Source organism: Trichechus manatus, unplaced genomic scaffold (genome assembly GCF_000243295.1).
Source record: "Trichechus manatus latirostris isolate Lorelei unplaced genomic scaffold, TriManLat1.0 scaffold00014, whole genome shotgun sequence".
Taxonomy (NCBI): Eukaryota; Metazoa; Chordata; class Mammalia; order Sirenia; family Trichechidae; genus Trichechus; species Trichechus manatus.
Window position 1 is genome coordinate 14,208,608 of NW_004443950.1, and position 16,630 is coordinate 14,225,237.

Below are 16,630 nucleotides of genomic sequence, written 5' to 3' on the forward strand. Positions count from 1 at the left end.
ACAGGGAAATCCAAACAAGTTTATCACTGAAAAAGAGGGTTAGGGGCTGGTTAATCAACTATTTCTCTTTGCTGCTCTGGATCTGGGAGTCAAGGGGTCAGAACCAAGCACAATTGGGCCCTTTGGTTTTATCTCAGGTAACCCCCATCTCTGGTAATTGAACCCATTCCTTGTGGTCAGAGTTCCTGTCACTCATATTCAATGTCTGTCATTACTGGGAAACGCTTCATGTCATATTACACTGACAGAACCACTACAGCAAGGCTAGAAAGATTCCCCCAGCACCAGAGGTAAGACAATGGGAGCCTCTTTCAGACCAGTGCTGTTTAACATTTTATGTGCTGACACTGTGTCTGTAAGCATGATATAATGAAAGTCTGGTAAATGGGAGATAAAAATTCATTCTTTCCCTCCTTTGGGGGCTGCCAGGCAATATCAGAAATAAAACAAGTTGGCAGCTCTGGCGATACCACTGCACCAGTGCCACGGCAGGCATTCTCTAAGTGCAGTCCGTGGGTTCAGACACGGCCACGCTCACAGGCGTGTGGCGTGAGTAGGAAACTCACTTTTCCCCTGGCAGGGCGTGGGTCATTGTCACAGGGCTGCTGACTGCGGAAATCCAACTCTTCCGTGAACACACACCCAAAGAATGACTCTGTCGTTCTGTTCGGAAGGGGAAGAGGGTGTCCCAACCAGGTGCTAAAAAGTTCAAAATCCAGTCTTGAGTGAGCATCAAAGGCTCCTCATTTTCAAGGTCTTCACCCTACTTTTCCAGCTTTACCTTCTGCCATTTCTTCCCCAGCAGTTTGCACAGAAGTCTCCATGCTATTCATTCCCTATCACATCTTACACTTTCATGCCCCTGGGCCTTTGCAGACATCCATTCCACTTGGATGCCTTTCCTCCTTCAGGGCAATGCCTCACATGCTGCCTGCTCTATAGATGGGACTTAGGTGCCCCTCAGCTGTTCACTGTTTTCTTAGTGGCTAAGAGCTTGGGCTCTGGAATTAGATGGGGATAGTCAATCCTGGTTCTGTCGCTTAGGCAAATTTTTAAACTGTCTGTGCCTCAGTTTCCCCAACAGTAAAATAGGGTTAATAATAGTGTTTACCTCACATGGTGGTTATGGGGATTAAATAAGATAGCCTGTAGTAACAGTTTTAATGGTTACATGGTTACCATTATACAGATGATGGTTACAGGTTATAAAACGGTGTCCTGAACAAAGCAAACACTCAATAAATGCCAGCTTTAATGACAATTAGTGATATTACTGCTACTGGTATTCTCAAAGCACTCTGTTTCTATTAGTAATATGATATTTCACTTTTCCTTGCTTTATAGTGGCTGGTGTCCACTGCTCTCTTCCCCTTAGCATAGAGCTGTGAGCATCAGGAACACCTGGGAATTTGTTAGTAGTACAAACTCCCAGGCCCTGTACAGGAAAGGCCAGCAATCTGTATTTAACAAGCCCTCCAAGAGATTCTGGTGCTAAAGTTTGAAAACCACTGGCATACAGCGGGGCTCTGGAACCAGACTTCCTGCTTTGGAATCCCAGATCCTTTGCTTCTTAGCCCTGTGCCTCTGGGAATGTTACTTCTTTTTGCCTCAGTTTCCTCCTCTTAAAAATAAGGATAATAAAATATCTACCACTGTAATAGCTGATTTAACTTATATAAAGCACTTCAAAATTGCCTGGCACAGAGAAGCGATCAGCAAGGGCTATTGCTGCTGTTGAGTGTCGTCAAGTCGATTCTGACTCAGAGCGATCCCGTGTGACAGAGCAGAAGGGCCCCACAGGGTTTTCTAGGTTGCAATCTTTATGGGAGCAGATCACCAGGTCTTTCTCCTGAAGAGCTGCTGAGTGGGTTCTCACCTTTTGGTTAGCAGCTGAGCACTTAACCACTGTGCCACCGGAATAGGGCTAGCTAATACAATTATTTAGAATTAAACGAGTTAATAATGCATGTAAAGCACTTGGACACTTTAGCAAGTGTTCAATAAGAGTTATTATTATTATTATTACTCAACTGATTTTAAGCCTTCTAGGGGAGAGACCCTCTCTTTTTCATCTCTGGAACCCCTTGGAGTTTAGCCCCCAAGGGTGCATTAAGCAGGCACTTCGAACAAGGTTTGCTACCTGGAACCTTGTGGCACATCTGGGGGCCTAGGAGCCAGGCTAGGTATTTATTTGGGGTTAGGGCTCTGTTTGCTGGAAGGCAGAGAAACAAGACAATTCACTTTGGCTTCGGCAGCCTTCCTGAGGCCACCAGCCTGTGGGCCAAATGTCTTCTGCACAGATCTCTCCTCCTCAGTTCCGAGGCTGCTTTCACTAAAGGTCACACCCCCTAAGCCTAGTAACTTTGGATTTAAAAATCATCTTGACTTGATATTTTACGGGGAACATGGCAGGCTTAGTGAGTTTAATCTCTCTCTCCCTTTTATACACTGGGGGTGGGACACCTTTTAACCTATCTGACAAAGCTTTAAAAAAGCCTCTGCTCAGAAACTGACTGAGCCTGAAGCAGAATGTAAAGGCGGGCAGCTAGTTTCAATGCTGGAGGGAGCGATCCTACAAAGGGTTAGTCACTCAGCACTCCGCTAGCATAAACCAAACTGTATTCACAAGTTCACCTCCTTTTATACTCCTCGCAGACAAAATCAAAATCCGTGAGGAAAAGAAAGAGCTATCCAGGCAGTAGCTGGGCTTCTCTGAATGCTCTCACTGATCGCTTACAATTGCTAGGTGTACACAATACCAAGAGCATTAAAAGCAGGATTTTGCGGCCAAGGAATGAACTAACCTACTTGGGAAAAGTTCCCAATTTAGACAAGTGCCAGGACCACAATAAATAGTCAATAAATGGTAGGTGTTATTTTATTAGATGAAACCATGTTCCTATGTGTAGTATAAATAAGACTCACATAGCTCGCCACCAGTCAAAACTATAAATACTAAGTCCACGAGTGTCTACTGTTCATCCCATTAAAGATCAGATTCTCCTAAACACATAATCATAAATTACCCACCATTAGCAGTTAGCAGGAGGTAGGCTCTAAATGTCTAAACAGGCATCCCTACCACCCTGATAGCAAAAGGAAGGCATGTTCTACCTATTTTTTAAATATTATTCAAATCTAATGAATAAATTAACAAACCCTAATAGCAAAATGGAAACCCTGGTGGTGCAGTCTGCTTACCAAAAGGCTGGTAGTTCGAATCCACCAGATGCTCCTTGGAAACCCTACAGGGCAGTTCTACTCTGTTCTATAGGGTCGCTATAAGTTGGAATAGACATGACGGCAATGGGTTTGGTTTGCTTTTTGGTTTAATAGCAAAAGGAATACACTGTTTATTTTTTTAAAGCTACAATGAAATCTAATGAATAAGTAAATCCCATGTTTTGATGATCACTTCTACTATCATTCCTCGTAACACCAGGTACATTTGATTTTAGTTTTTTCCTAACTTTTGGTAGTAGAAATTTAGGCGAGAACAAAACTGAATAAGCTATCTTTTGCTCCGTGGGAGCAACATCAGGTAAAGCCAGTTAACAGGGAGAGAAGTGGAAATTATACTGGTATAAAAATAATTCATGTTCTTCTCCAAAGGCATTATCACTATCAAACTGGACAAATAATAGGTCAAATACAGCACCAGCAATTGGGCCAGAAATTCTATTCCCACTAGTACTCTAGAGCAGCCTCAGCTATTGCCTAGATCCCCACACAGTCCAATCAATGGTAACCATTTTGTAGAGCCCTACAATGAACCAAGAGGGATTTCAGACAGGACAGTTTCAGATCTCAAAGCTCTGCACTCTGAAGAACAAAAATGAATGATATTCACCAAGGAAGTGGGAAAATAGTATTGCAAAGATGTTTCCAATGCTGAAATATTACATTGCCAAATGCTCCTGTCAAACCGTGGTTTAATTACCTTGGCCCCCATGCCTCTTATAATCACCTGTCATTAGCAACAATGCTCGCATCTGTTTACACGTCTGTCAGAAGTACCAGCCCAGCTGAAGCCTCGGGGGAAAAGAGGTCACCTTAAAGTTGATCTATCTACACCCGGGGCCATCCTTCAAAAGACAATCTAAGGAAAGGACCTCTGAAGCAAATATCTAAATATCACAGAAGTTTTAAAAAGGGTTGTTTAGGGATTGAAAGACCAAAGAGGAAAATGTTGGTATTTCATGGCTATATTACACCTCCTTTTATGGCATTTCTGCTTGTCTCCATGCAACACACTTGTAATGATGTGCTCTATATTCCAATGTCTTCAGGGTCTTTTCACCCAGATGCCCTCCTCTAATGTGCAAGGTCACACCCGGCACCTACCTCTTCCATGAATTCTCCTTTCTTCCTTGCAGCTGGCTCCAGAGACTAGTATGCCTTCCTTGCCACGTAGGAGCTGCCAATACCTATTCCATTTGAGAGGATTTTTTCCCAAAGATTCGCTTCACAACGGACCACAATCTCCCTAGAGTCCCTTTTCTTCCTCATACCCCTAAAAACAGACACACAAATCCTTTTTGTTTTGACACTTTAGCACATCAACAGCAAGAGAGAGAGAGAATATATCATAGGAATATTCAAAAGCCTAAAACATTTTTAGCTAGTGGTCAGTGATTTTTAGGTTTTGATTCCCATCTAAGATGTTAAACGGGTCTGAGCTGAAGTTTTGCCAATAACTATCTTTATTTAACTTTCTGTGAATTCAGTCTTACCATCTATAAAATGGGGTTAATAACACCAACCTTCCTATCATCACTGTAAGGAATCAACAGGAAATTACACTCGAAGCATCAATGTATAGTAGAAGCTCAATCTACTTTGAGCTCCATTTTGATTTCCTCTTCTTTCCATAAAAACTTTCCCAACTCACAATGACTACTTATTTCAAAGAGCTTATTAATTACTAAGGGCATTTATCTCACAATCACTTATGTCCACTTTCCAACAACTAAAGTATAAACTTGAGTAAGAGAACTGTGTTTTCCTCAGCACCTAACCCACCACTCGTCACACAGTAGAAGCTTTTGAAATATTCTGTAAATGGAATTTGGATTCATTTTCCATACTGACTCAACAAATACGACAATGACTAAGATCCTGGCCCCAACCCTAAGATCTGCCCACTCTTGCCTCTCTCACCCCATCTCACTCCACTTTCCCCTCAGTCATGAAGCAATGGTTGGTTCCTTTTCCTCCTTCTCACTTTAGCTCAAATGACACTTCCTCCGAAATCCCTTCGGCATCTTGCCTAAAAACCTCCATGTCCCTCCCCAGTTACCCACCTGTTTCCTTTTCTTAGTAGTACTTTATCATTACAGGAGTCCTGTGTTGCAACTGTAAGTGCTCGTCTGCTAACCACAAGGCTGGCAGTTGGACTCCACCCAGAAGCTCTGTGGGAGAAAGACCTGGCAATCTGCTCTTGTAAAGATTACAGCCTAGAAAACTCTATGGGGCAGTTCTACTCTGTCACATAGGGTTACTATGAGTTGAAATAAACTCAACAGCACCTAGCAACAACTACTTAATCATTATCTGACATTATCTTATTTCTTCGCTTACTTGTTTTTTATTCTGTCTCCTGACACTAGACCATAAGCTCCCAGCACAAGAAACAGGCCATGTTTTTTGTTCAGCCTTGGATCCCCAGTGCCAGGCACACAGTAAGTGTTCAATAAATATTTGCTGGGTGAATGGTACTTTGCTTTCTTCTTAACTAACCATCTTCATGTTGTTGGATAGTCAGACACAAACTAAGGACCCAAATGATTAATGCCAGACTCTGTTTCCAATTGCAGTAATGTTTAAAGAGATACTTTACAGCATAAAACACCCCAGAGTTGGTCAAATGCTAATGGAAACATAAGTCACTTTTTTACTAGTCCTATTAGAGAAGCAACAACTTGGGTGAAGTTTTTTTTTGCCCTAAAAAAGAGGCCTACCAAGGACTCAGAATGAATCAGGTCTTCACAAAGCATCTCTTCTTTCACCAATCCCATCTCTGTTACCCTAAATCAGCCTCTCACTCTCATTCCTACTCCACTTGGGCTCCTTAAATATAGTTACTGTTAGGTGCCGTGGAGTCGGTTCCAACTCACAGCGACCTTATGTATAACAGAACTAAACACTGCCCGGTCCTGCGCCATCCTCCCAATTGTTGCTACGTTTGAGCCTGTTGTTGCAGCCCCAGTCAGCTCATCTCATTGAGGGCCCTCCTGTTTTCAGCTGACCATCTGCTTCACCAAGCACCTTAAATATTAACCCCATCTTCTCCTTGGGTCCCCTAACACTGGGAAGCTTGCTTGACCGTCGCCTCTGCTGCCATCTTTCCTGGCGCTATCGTGAAGGCTGATGAGAGGTCGAGGTAAGAACAGTACCCAGCTAAAACACTTAATTTTACTCCAAGCCCTGAAACGGCAAGGATTTCACCCCTCTGTCTACCCTGATCCACAGCAGGCCCTTCCCGAACGCACGCCCTCTCTAGAATTCTGCACTTAATTTTTAGGTCAGCCTGCTTTCCTGGTTGTGCAGTGGCTAAGCGTTCAGCTGCTAACCAAAAGGTCAGAAGTTCGAGTCCACCAGCCACTCCCTGGAAGCCTTATGGGGCAGTTCTACTCTGTCCCATAGCGTTGCTATGAGTCGGAATCGACTCAACGGCAATGGGTTTGGTTTGGGTTTTACTTCCCTTTCATCTTTTTTTTTTTTGTCTGTGACTTTAACCTTTATTGATCAGTAGGTTCAATGATAATCATCTCATTAACCCAAGTTTCAGGGCTGGTCAAGGTACATCACCTTACCTGAACTGAGAAGATAATACTATTGTTTCTGCTCTAGGAAACGATTCAAAACCCTCTGAACCCTGAGGTAGGTAGGTTTAGGTCAAAAGATCATGCCTCCTTTCTAATGAAAGACCCGTCCACAGGCTGGCACGTTTCTAACATGTCCCTTAAAATAAGATTATTTCTTTGTCCCATCAGAGAAATCAGAGAGAACACTGAATTTGCCTTGGTGGTGATTTCAACGATTCTACTTGCTAGCTCCTCACTCTTAAGATTGCTGTTAAGTAGATCCATTTTCCCCTTAACTACTTTTGTCTCTTTTACATTACAAAATGAGGAGAGAAAACTGACCTTCCCTCAAACGTACCAGCAATCTGTGGACATCCCTTTCTTGCCGAGCATGAGAGCCGGCTCCTGGGCACTGCCTTCTAGGTGCACGTTGGCCTTTGTTAGTAAGTTGGAAGATGTGGGTGAAGAAAAAACGCCACTGTTTTACAGATGCACAATGCGGGCAGCTACTAAACAGTATTTTACTAGTTCAGCATGGTAAAAGAAATCAGCCATAGCTGGCACCACCACACATTGTTTCAGAAAAATGCACTGTGGAGAATTGACACTGTGCCTATAATTGTAAAAGATTTGCTCATTTAAACCAACCGGCAGCATTTTCTGCCACATAATGGAGAAAGTCACAGGATGCTGGGCCCCCTCATGGCTTCTGTGGCTATAAAAGCCCCTTCATGTTGGCTTTTTATACTTGGTAAATTAATAGTTTACTGTTCCAAGATTCCTACGTGTTTATATTATTGCTTTTCTAACATAAAAGTTTGCAGTTGTTATGGAAACATTTGGTAACATTTGCTGCTAAATTTTAAATGCATTTTCTACCCCTGTTACACACCTGAAATGAAGCCAAAAACTCTCTTTGCTTTACATTAGAGTGAAATTCAAACTGGTCTGGGTGACTATAAATGGTTACTGTTTGTCTTGGCTCCTACCTGTATCAGATTTAGACTGAGGAATCTTAGGGAAGAAATTACATGGGATAAAATGGATATTTCTAAATTACAAGGCCTGCAATCCTAGTGGCTCCAAATATCAGCTTTCTGTTTCATCTCAGCTTGCCAGAAAGAAAATGGTGGGGCTGGACAATAAAGATCAACAACCTTTCTTCTCCAGAGGCAAATGCTTCTTGTTTTGATGATACTGGAGAAGGAGGTTGCAGATCCTGATCAGTTAAGTCTTGTTAGCAAATTAAATGGTTGTAGACCACAACAGTGCAAGACATGAGTTTTAGCCCCTGGCTTCAAACTGAAATGATAAAAGTATAAATTCTCTCAACCCCTTTTGTTCTGCAATTTCCCTCTTTGAGCACCTCATGATTCTCAGGTAACTGTTCATGATGACCCCGGACCCATGGGGAGGTTGGCCTGGAAGCCTGCATTGGAAGGGTTTTCTAAGTGGCCAAATTACCCACGTCTCCATAATTTAATACCTCACCCAAGTCAAGTTTCCTTGTGCAATGTAACTTGTCAAAAATACTACTTAAGAAAACTAGGCACTTTGGATCAGAGAAACATCAGATAAGAAAGACATTTTCTTGGGGCTTTAAATCCACATAAACCAAGTCACAGAAGAATTTCAAATGGGTGCATTTGGTTCTTGCTCTGGTATCTGGAGCCCTGGTGGCGCAGTGGTTAAGAGCTCGGCTGCTAGCCAAAAAGGTCAGCAGTTCAAATACCACCACTACTCCTTGGAAACCCTATGCGGCAGTTCTACTCTGTCTCTATAGGGTCTAGGAGACCTAATTTCTGCCTGCATCTCAGTCCTATGGGTTGTGTTCTTCCATTCATTTCAGCAAATTTGTTGAGAGTGAAGATTAATTTCCATAGGTGAACTCTATATCTTTTCTCCCTGAAAATATAACCATGCTATTTGCTAGAGTTTTACTTCAAATTTTCTTAAGAAGTGAGTGTTGTTGCTGTTAGCTGCACAATGGGATCGGATCACTGTGATCCACAGGGTTTTCAGTGGCTGATCTTCAGGAGTAGATCACCAGGCCTTTCCTCCTAGTCCATCCTAGTCTGGAAGCTCCACTGAAATCTGTTCAGCATTACAACAACATGCAAACCTCCACTGACAGACAAGTGGTAGCTTCACTCGAGGTGCGCTGGCTGGGAAGTGAACCCATCTCCTACACGGAAGGCAAGAATTTTGCTACTGACCCACCACCGCCCTCTAGAAGGAAGTGTTACTTATTCCTGGATAGAGGCTGCTATGGCAGTCACTGAAAAGATAAAGTGACCTCTCCCCCAACTTTTTTCCCCATTAATTCAAATAGAGAACTTCAAATTCTAAGTCATCTGTTCAAGTGTACATTCAGGATGCTATCTAAGGAAGCCAAGGGCTCAGAATACAGTCATAGCAGGCCCAATCTATAGCACAGGTTAGAGACTTCACAAAACAGGTTGATCACTACGTTATTTTATGCAGTGTTCCATGTTTCTCCACTGTTGCTTTTCTTCAGGCAGATGGCAGAATTTCTTAATCTATCAAGATGCAAATAATGCAGTGATTAAAAAGAAGACACTAGAACCTCACTGCTTGGGCTCAAATCCTGGCTTAGCTTTTTATAACCTATGTTATCTTGAGTAAATTCCCTAATCTTTCTGGGGCTCAGTTACCTTAACCATAAAATGAAGATAAAAGCAGTACTTCCTTCATTGGATTGGTGTGAGGATTAAATAAGGAAATATTAGAAACTTAGAACAGTGTCTGGCATATAGTAAAGACTCAGTAGAAGTTAGCTGCTATTATTAGTTATGATGATGACCATCATTATCATCTTCAAAATCAGTAGCATAATTATTAATGAGACGTATGTTTCCTGGCCCTTCCAGTTGGTAAGGCCAGTGTTTCCTAAATTTTGGTGACATGAACCACCATCCTGATTTTAGCCATATCCACGAACCACTTACATTGTTATATTTCAAGCATTTTGTTTTAAATCAACTTAAAAATAAACTTAAAGGCTGACTATAGCCTTGCCCTCAACAATATTATTTGAGAAATCAAAGACCCAATGTGCTGCTAATGTTTTCCCTATACATACACTAAAGTATATATAACTTTTAAAATAAAAGGATTCATCAGTGTTTTACAAAATCCTCTTGTGTAACACTAGCAGTATGCGTATTACACTTCAGGAGATTCTGAGCTAAGCCTTGGCACATTTCAGAGGGGTTACCTATACATGAAGGAGCCCTAGTGGCACAGGGGCTAAAGCGATCAACTGCTAACATAAAGAATGGTGGATCGAAATCACCAGCCGCTCCATGGAGAAAGATGTGGCAGTCCGCTTCTGTAAAGATTTACAGCCTTGGAAACCCTACGGGGTCACTATGAGTTGGAACTCACTTGACGGCAGTAGGCTTTGCTTACCTGTACATGAACTGGGAGACATTTTAGATTCAATAGAAATCTTCCACTACAATTACCCACTTGGACAAAACATACCCTCGTCAAGGGCCTGAACGTGGACGACTATCACTAAGCTTACTTCACTTAGCACATATTGAAGTCTGAATCCTGTCTCATTGCTAAAGGAGGGAAAACAGCTCCCTTTCATTAGCCTAAATTCCTAGTCATCTGAGCATTGTGTTGAGACATGAGTTTTAGCCCCTGGCTTCAAACTGAAATGATAAAAGTATAAATTCTCTCAACCCCTTTTGTTCTGCAATTTCCCTCTTTGAGCACCTCATGATTCTCAGGTAACTGTTCATGATGACCCCGGACCCATGGGGAGATTGCAGGCAGAGTAAGGCCCTTTACACAGAAAAAAATGACAGTATAATCAAAGGTCTCATCCAATCTCTGCAGGCTGGATTAAATGTAGTTTGACCCTTGTGCTAACCCATTTTCATGTGATACATTTGGTACAAGAAGAGATTAATTACTTAAGAAAAACAAGCTAACATCTCGATAGCAAATATATCATCGCTATGCAAAACAGGACATAAAGGTTTGCAGTTGCATCATTAGCTCAGCTATAATAAATGAGATGCTCTATGTGATGTATAATACGGAAAAGAAAACACAGCTGTTGGCTTCCGTAGGCAGTGCATAGGTGCACCGCACCTGAGCCTGTAACCACTTAGTGAGCCCTCAACAACAAAGCGGCATCACTCAGAAGGGTGATGGCTGAAAACCATTATCCATGGATAATTAACTATGTCAGGACATTGAGGTCCTAACATGAGGTCCTCATAATTCCCCACTAAGGGAAAGACAGTAAAACATTATTATAATATATTACTAAAATGTAATAAGAAGACTGTTCTATTTGTGTGTTATTAATGCAAGGTTTAAGTTACAGCAGCATTTGAATTATTATTAGTTCTGTGAGCACGCTGTCACTTGAAGGGCAAAGCAGCCCTTTGAACTTAAGAACCATAAAGAAATATTTCCATTTGGGATTAAATTTTTTAAAATGTATTCACAATTTGTTCTGTTTATTTCCCCCCACGTGCATGAACATATACACGGCAGACACTGATCACTGGAAAAGCCATCGCTAAGATCGCCAATATTAAGGGAGTTCCAAGCTATGAACTTGTAAAACATTTCTAGTGCACTCATTCGGTCTTTAGAAGGGCCCATCATCGTGCTTTCGCCAAGTGTCTCAGTCAATTTGAGACTCTCCCCTAGAACACCAAGTATTTAAATTTCTCAATAACAACGCTTTTTGACGCTTGAAGACAAAAGCTCTGCTCCATTTATTAAGACGACTTCCTACTGTGTGAGGCTGTTCTTTACCTCATAATTAAAATAACACCTGAACAGGACCATCTGTGAGTGTGGATTAAGTTTTTTACAAAATGTGAATATCCTTTCTTTTTTTTTTTTTTCCTACCTAATGCCTCTAGACATTCACACATATTTTGTGTGACACACACACGGGCACGCGCACACACAAGCATAATTAAACCTTTGCTAAAAAAAGAAAAAAATAGAAACATAAAGTAGTTAGGGTAAATATTTTGCTCTTCACTGCAATCTTCACCGCATCAATAAATAAATGTGCAGCTCTGTAATGTGCTCAAAGAATAAATGAATTGTCAGTCTTTAGTTTCTGTTTCTAGGATTTTGTCAGTTTATAGCAACCCAGAGACGCCGTTAGCCACTTAATTTTCCTCTTCCCTTTTCAAATACACTCATTTTGGAAAAGATATTATTTATCCAAAAGGCTGCCAAGACATTGGGTTAGGATGGATTTTGATTACAGTGTACAGACTATTTCACAAGCTAGTCTTATTTAACCAAAATAAAGTCTCTTTGGGAGTTTTTTGCACAAACTGCAAATCCATAAATGCAGAGATTATAACCATTGTTAGAGACATTTCTTTAAGAGGGTTTTCTGACCTTATGTGAACTTTACCATGGAAATTCATGTTACTTTGGAAATGCTGGTTTATTTACTGAAATGGTTCCTTTGGTGCAGTTGGGGTTGTGATGTCAACGTGGCTCCATTCTAATAACCTTATGAAATATTTACAGTGAAATTTAACCACGCATGCGTAAGTAACAGCTGACTTTAGTAGCAGCCAAGGTTTAGGCTTACCCTTTTCTTTTTATTAAAGGAAGAAAAAAAAAAAAAAACCATAGTTTTTTTATTTTCCTCTTCTCCAGATGATCAACCCCACATGAATTTAACAACTTCCCAAATGACACCTCTGTGGTGCCGCGAGACTAAAATATTATTCTCACCGAATGATCGATGTCTTTGTGCTAGCTTCACTTAGGTCCTTAAAGGATGGTCAGCTTCCTCCGCGGAGGAGCTGGGGGAGAAGGCAGAAACTTTAGGGTGCAACAGGGGAATGGTATTTCGCTAGAACAAAGTCTTGCTCTTCTTTTCAGAGAATCAAACTCTTCATCAGATTCAAGACTGCCAATAATTTTGTGTATCCCCTTTTTATGGTGACAATGAGCACCATTTATGCCTCACTCCCTTTTGAGAACTCATATACTTTCTCTGCAAAAGGAAAGAAACTGCCAAGTTTCAGCAAAAAACTGCACACAAATATTTTCTCCAAGCGAGAACCTATAGTAAGTGAGTAGAATAATGTCACAAGGTGACAGAAGGCCGTACCAAGACTGCAGGGTCATTGTCTCTGTTCTTGAGAAGACTGGGGAGATTTCTGATTCAAATCAGTCAAGACTTAACATTTTATATCTGAAGACTATCCACAGCCTCTAGTCTACACACACACACACACACACACACACACACACACACACACACACACACACGATCTGAATTTTCCACTTCTCTTGAAAAATGGGAGACCTAGTAACAGGGATCCAGCCTCTTTGCAAGGTTGCAAGCACCTGCCCTCTTCACACAGGCTGTGAACTCCCCAGTTCACCTTGGTCCCACCTCACTGGCTTCATTCACCTCGGTTATCTAACAGGCCCTGTAGGTATCTGAGTTTGCAACCCCTAGTCTGAATTCACTAGAAAAACCTGTTGCTGTCGAGTCGATTCTGACTCATTGCAACCCTATAGGACAGAGCAGAACTGCCCCATAGGGTTTCCAAGGAGTGGCTGGTGGATTCGAACTGCTGACCTTTTGGTAAGCAGCCTGAGCTATTAACCACTGTGCTACCAGTGCTCCGCATTCACTAGAGTTCCCTCAAAATTCACAAATATCCAAATATATGCCCCTATTACCAACTGCCCAGAAGAATACTTCATTTAGAAAGCCCAGGGTCTCTTTCCACATGATTTTCCCATTCCATGGGCCCTCCTAAGCCCTCAAAACTAGGTCTGGTTCTCTAATGACACAGCCCAGTTGTAGTGGTCTGAGGTACTCTTGGTACAAAAGCTAACACACATATATGAACACAATAAAAGTGCTCAGAAAGGCAGAGGGAGAAATCAGCAGCTCTGAGAACGGGCTAGGTTAGCTAACGATACACTGGTGCTGAGCTGCCACCCAGGCCGGCACAGCTTGCGTCTGCTTCACTCAAGCTCGTGCCTGGATTTACACATGCAGGCGTCCTTTCTCAGCACACTCTCTCTGACTTTCCTGCCACATCCTGTTTCCAATGCTGCTAGAAGATGCTGTGCTTAGTACGGCTCCCAATTCTCAGAGGCCCCCTCAAAGCTTTTAAAGCTAGCATAACATGCAGAATTTCAGATGAAGAACCAACAGCAGAAAGATCATTTACAGTAACTATACAAACAAGCTAAATGAGAGACTTGTGTTCAGTCATTAAAAATAATAATGCTAAAGCCCTGAGGGCTGAAATGTAAAGCTCAGACTTGGTGTGAGGAAGCAGAAAACGAGTGTGTTTATTTTTCCAATAAGACAGCCTGCTAATTTACGTAGTAGACAATCTTAGAGTACCTTCGTTCACAGTGAAATCTCACCTTTTCAGATTACATGAAAAATAGCCACCAGAAATAAAATGCTCATTCAAGCCAAAGGCTTCTGCAAGATGGAAATCACCATGTGGGGGATCAGTAAGGGGGCTGCTGGGAAGTATTGCCACTAATAACTCCCACCCCTCTGCTTTCCTACTCTGCTGGACCAAGCCCAGAGTTAGTTATAGAGTTATCTATCTCACACTTTGCAGATGATGCCTAACATCATGACAACAGAGAAGGAAAAGGTCTCTGGACCTGCCTACCTACAACCAGTTTCTGTAAAGTAATGAATACAGACAGCTTGGGGACCATCCATCCACCTGTGCTGCCTGCCTCTTCCTGCCTGCAAAGTGAAACCACCAGGGATTGGCAGAAGGTACTTGTCTGACAGGGCCGGGACAGCCTTTCTCCTTAGTGACAGCCTGGGTCTACCCTCTTCAACCTGCCCCACCGTAACCCCTTCACCACACAGCAGCAGGGCAGCCGACAGCAGCAGCTGCAGCCCCTAAGCGGGATGGATGGACTTTTCCTAACTAGTTCCCCGAGTTACATTTTACCTTCAAGATAATTTATGGGCTGCTCTGGAGTCTTGAAGAGACAATATGCTTGTCATAAAATTAACTGTAACAGTCTTGTAGGTTATAATTAACACTGGGAGGGTAGCACCAACTGGATGAAACACACGGCATAATTGATGGTGAAACTGGAAACGAAGCGAGCTAACAACATCATTACTATGCATGCTGCCTTAGCAAAACCTCTGCTTTCCAAGGGTTAATTACAATTGCGTTCCAGGACCCATATTCTGGTAGGGAAGAGGCCAGAGCTGGGCAAGGAGGTGGAGGCTTTGCTGGCAAGGCCATGGAGCACCTGGGCGGATACGAAGGCTGTCAACAGTCTGGCAAGAGAGGCATGCCGAACCAAGAGCCATGGCGGAGCATCTGGCAGTGTGCTTCCCGGAGTACAGGCTGACCCCTGCGTGAGCCTTCCTTGTAGACATGACTTCATTTTCTCAGGAAAAAGCAACTTTTTGAGGGAAGCAAGTACAAAGAAAAGAATCCAAACTTCCAAAATGCCCTTCAAAGGTCTGGTATTTAGAATACAACAGAACTGACACATTTCAATTTAACATGGGCGTATCTTAGTAAAAAATTAAGATGGTCAATTAAGCTTCAAACATAACCCTCCTGAGTACCCTGTCCAGGGGAGACTATGGAAAGAAAGTTATACGCTGATGAATCAGAAGCGCCATGTCAAACACTACCATCTTGAAAAAAAACACTAAACTCTTTTCTTTTGTGCATGGATACCAAGCATTCTGATCAATACTCGAGAAATACTGAATCTTCTAAACACACTGGAACCATTCAAATAATTTCACTGAGGTATGGTAAGGTGACTGACCTATTTTTTGTTTTGTTTTGTTGTTTGTCTTGGGACAAGATACTGAAAATCACGGATAAATGATGCAAGAGTGTCCCCTACAGGCCAACAGAGCTGCTCCTTAACCCTCTCCTCCCCACCACTTCCTCAGTGGAAAGCCAGAGTTAAAACTTTTATCTCTAACCTGGAACACACATTGCAGAGTAAATGTGTAAAATACACTGGGGAAACCCCTGAGACAGAATAAAATTACTATTCTTAACGTGCAGTAAATTGTTTCCTAGATACAAACATACTGTACAGCTGGTAATTAACCCATTATGGAGTAGATAAATAGCTACCCTTTCACCTTAAGGGCACCTAACTCAAATCAACCTTGACTAACCCAGCCCCCAAATTACTTGACTTAGAGGATTTACAGATTCTTGGAGGCTAAACTTTGATGTTCTCATCTTTGCCCCTGCTCCCCCACCTTCTAAAAGATTGTAACTAATATAAAAGAAATGACATAGCGATGAAGGTAATCCCTTTCCTTTAAAAGATTTATGGTGGGGGAGGGATTTATAAAGCACAAGCTGGAAACAACTTCCTTATTATACAGAGAAATGCGCCCACAACAAAAAAAAAGTGTAAAACATGCTTAGGTACCAGAAAAAATAAATATTTACAGATACACACCATGGACTTCTCCACACTGGGAAGGATCCTGGAGGTCTCCAAGCCTATACTGTGTGATCCAAGTCAACATACTCAGTTAAGCTATGAGTGCTCCACCAAGAGTAAAGCTTTGTTATTACTCTTGTAGCAGCCATACAGCATAGCGGTCTGAGCTGGGCTGTCTGGGCTTAAATTCCATCTCCACTACTCACTAGCTGGAGCCCTAGGGGCACAGTGGTTAAGAGCACAGCTGCCTCCCAAAAGGTAGGCAGTTTGAATCCACTAGCCACTCCTTGGAAACCCTACTCTGTTCTACTCTGTCCTATAGGGTCACTAGGACAGCAATGGGCTTTGTTTTACTCACT

General features: G+C 42.2%; 1 protein-coding gene across 3 annotated transcripts in view; it reads right to left on the bottom strand.

Annotated features, from left to right (window-relative positions):
• Positions 1 to 16,630, bottom strand: part of FTO (FTO alpha-ketoglutarate dependent dioxygenase) — a 430,315-nt gene that overhangs the window by 156,068 nt on the left and 257,617 nt on the right. Inside the window, exon 9 of one of the 3 annotated variants that reach the window (XM_023726896.1) lies at positions 3,308 to 4,513. The exons of the other annotated variants lie outside the window; for them this stretch is intronic. Within the exon in view, the coding sequence (XP_023582664.1) occupies positions 4,390 to 4,513 (124 nt within the window). The 3' untranslated portion in view covers positions 3,308 to 4,389. Of the gene's footprint in view, positions 1 to 3,307; positions 4,514 to 16,630 lie in introns of those variants that run through there. 3 annotated transcript variants of the gene reach the window in all.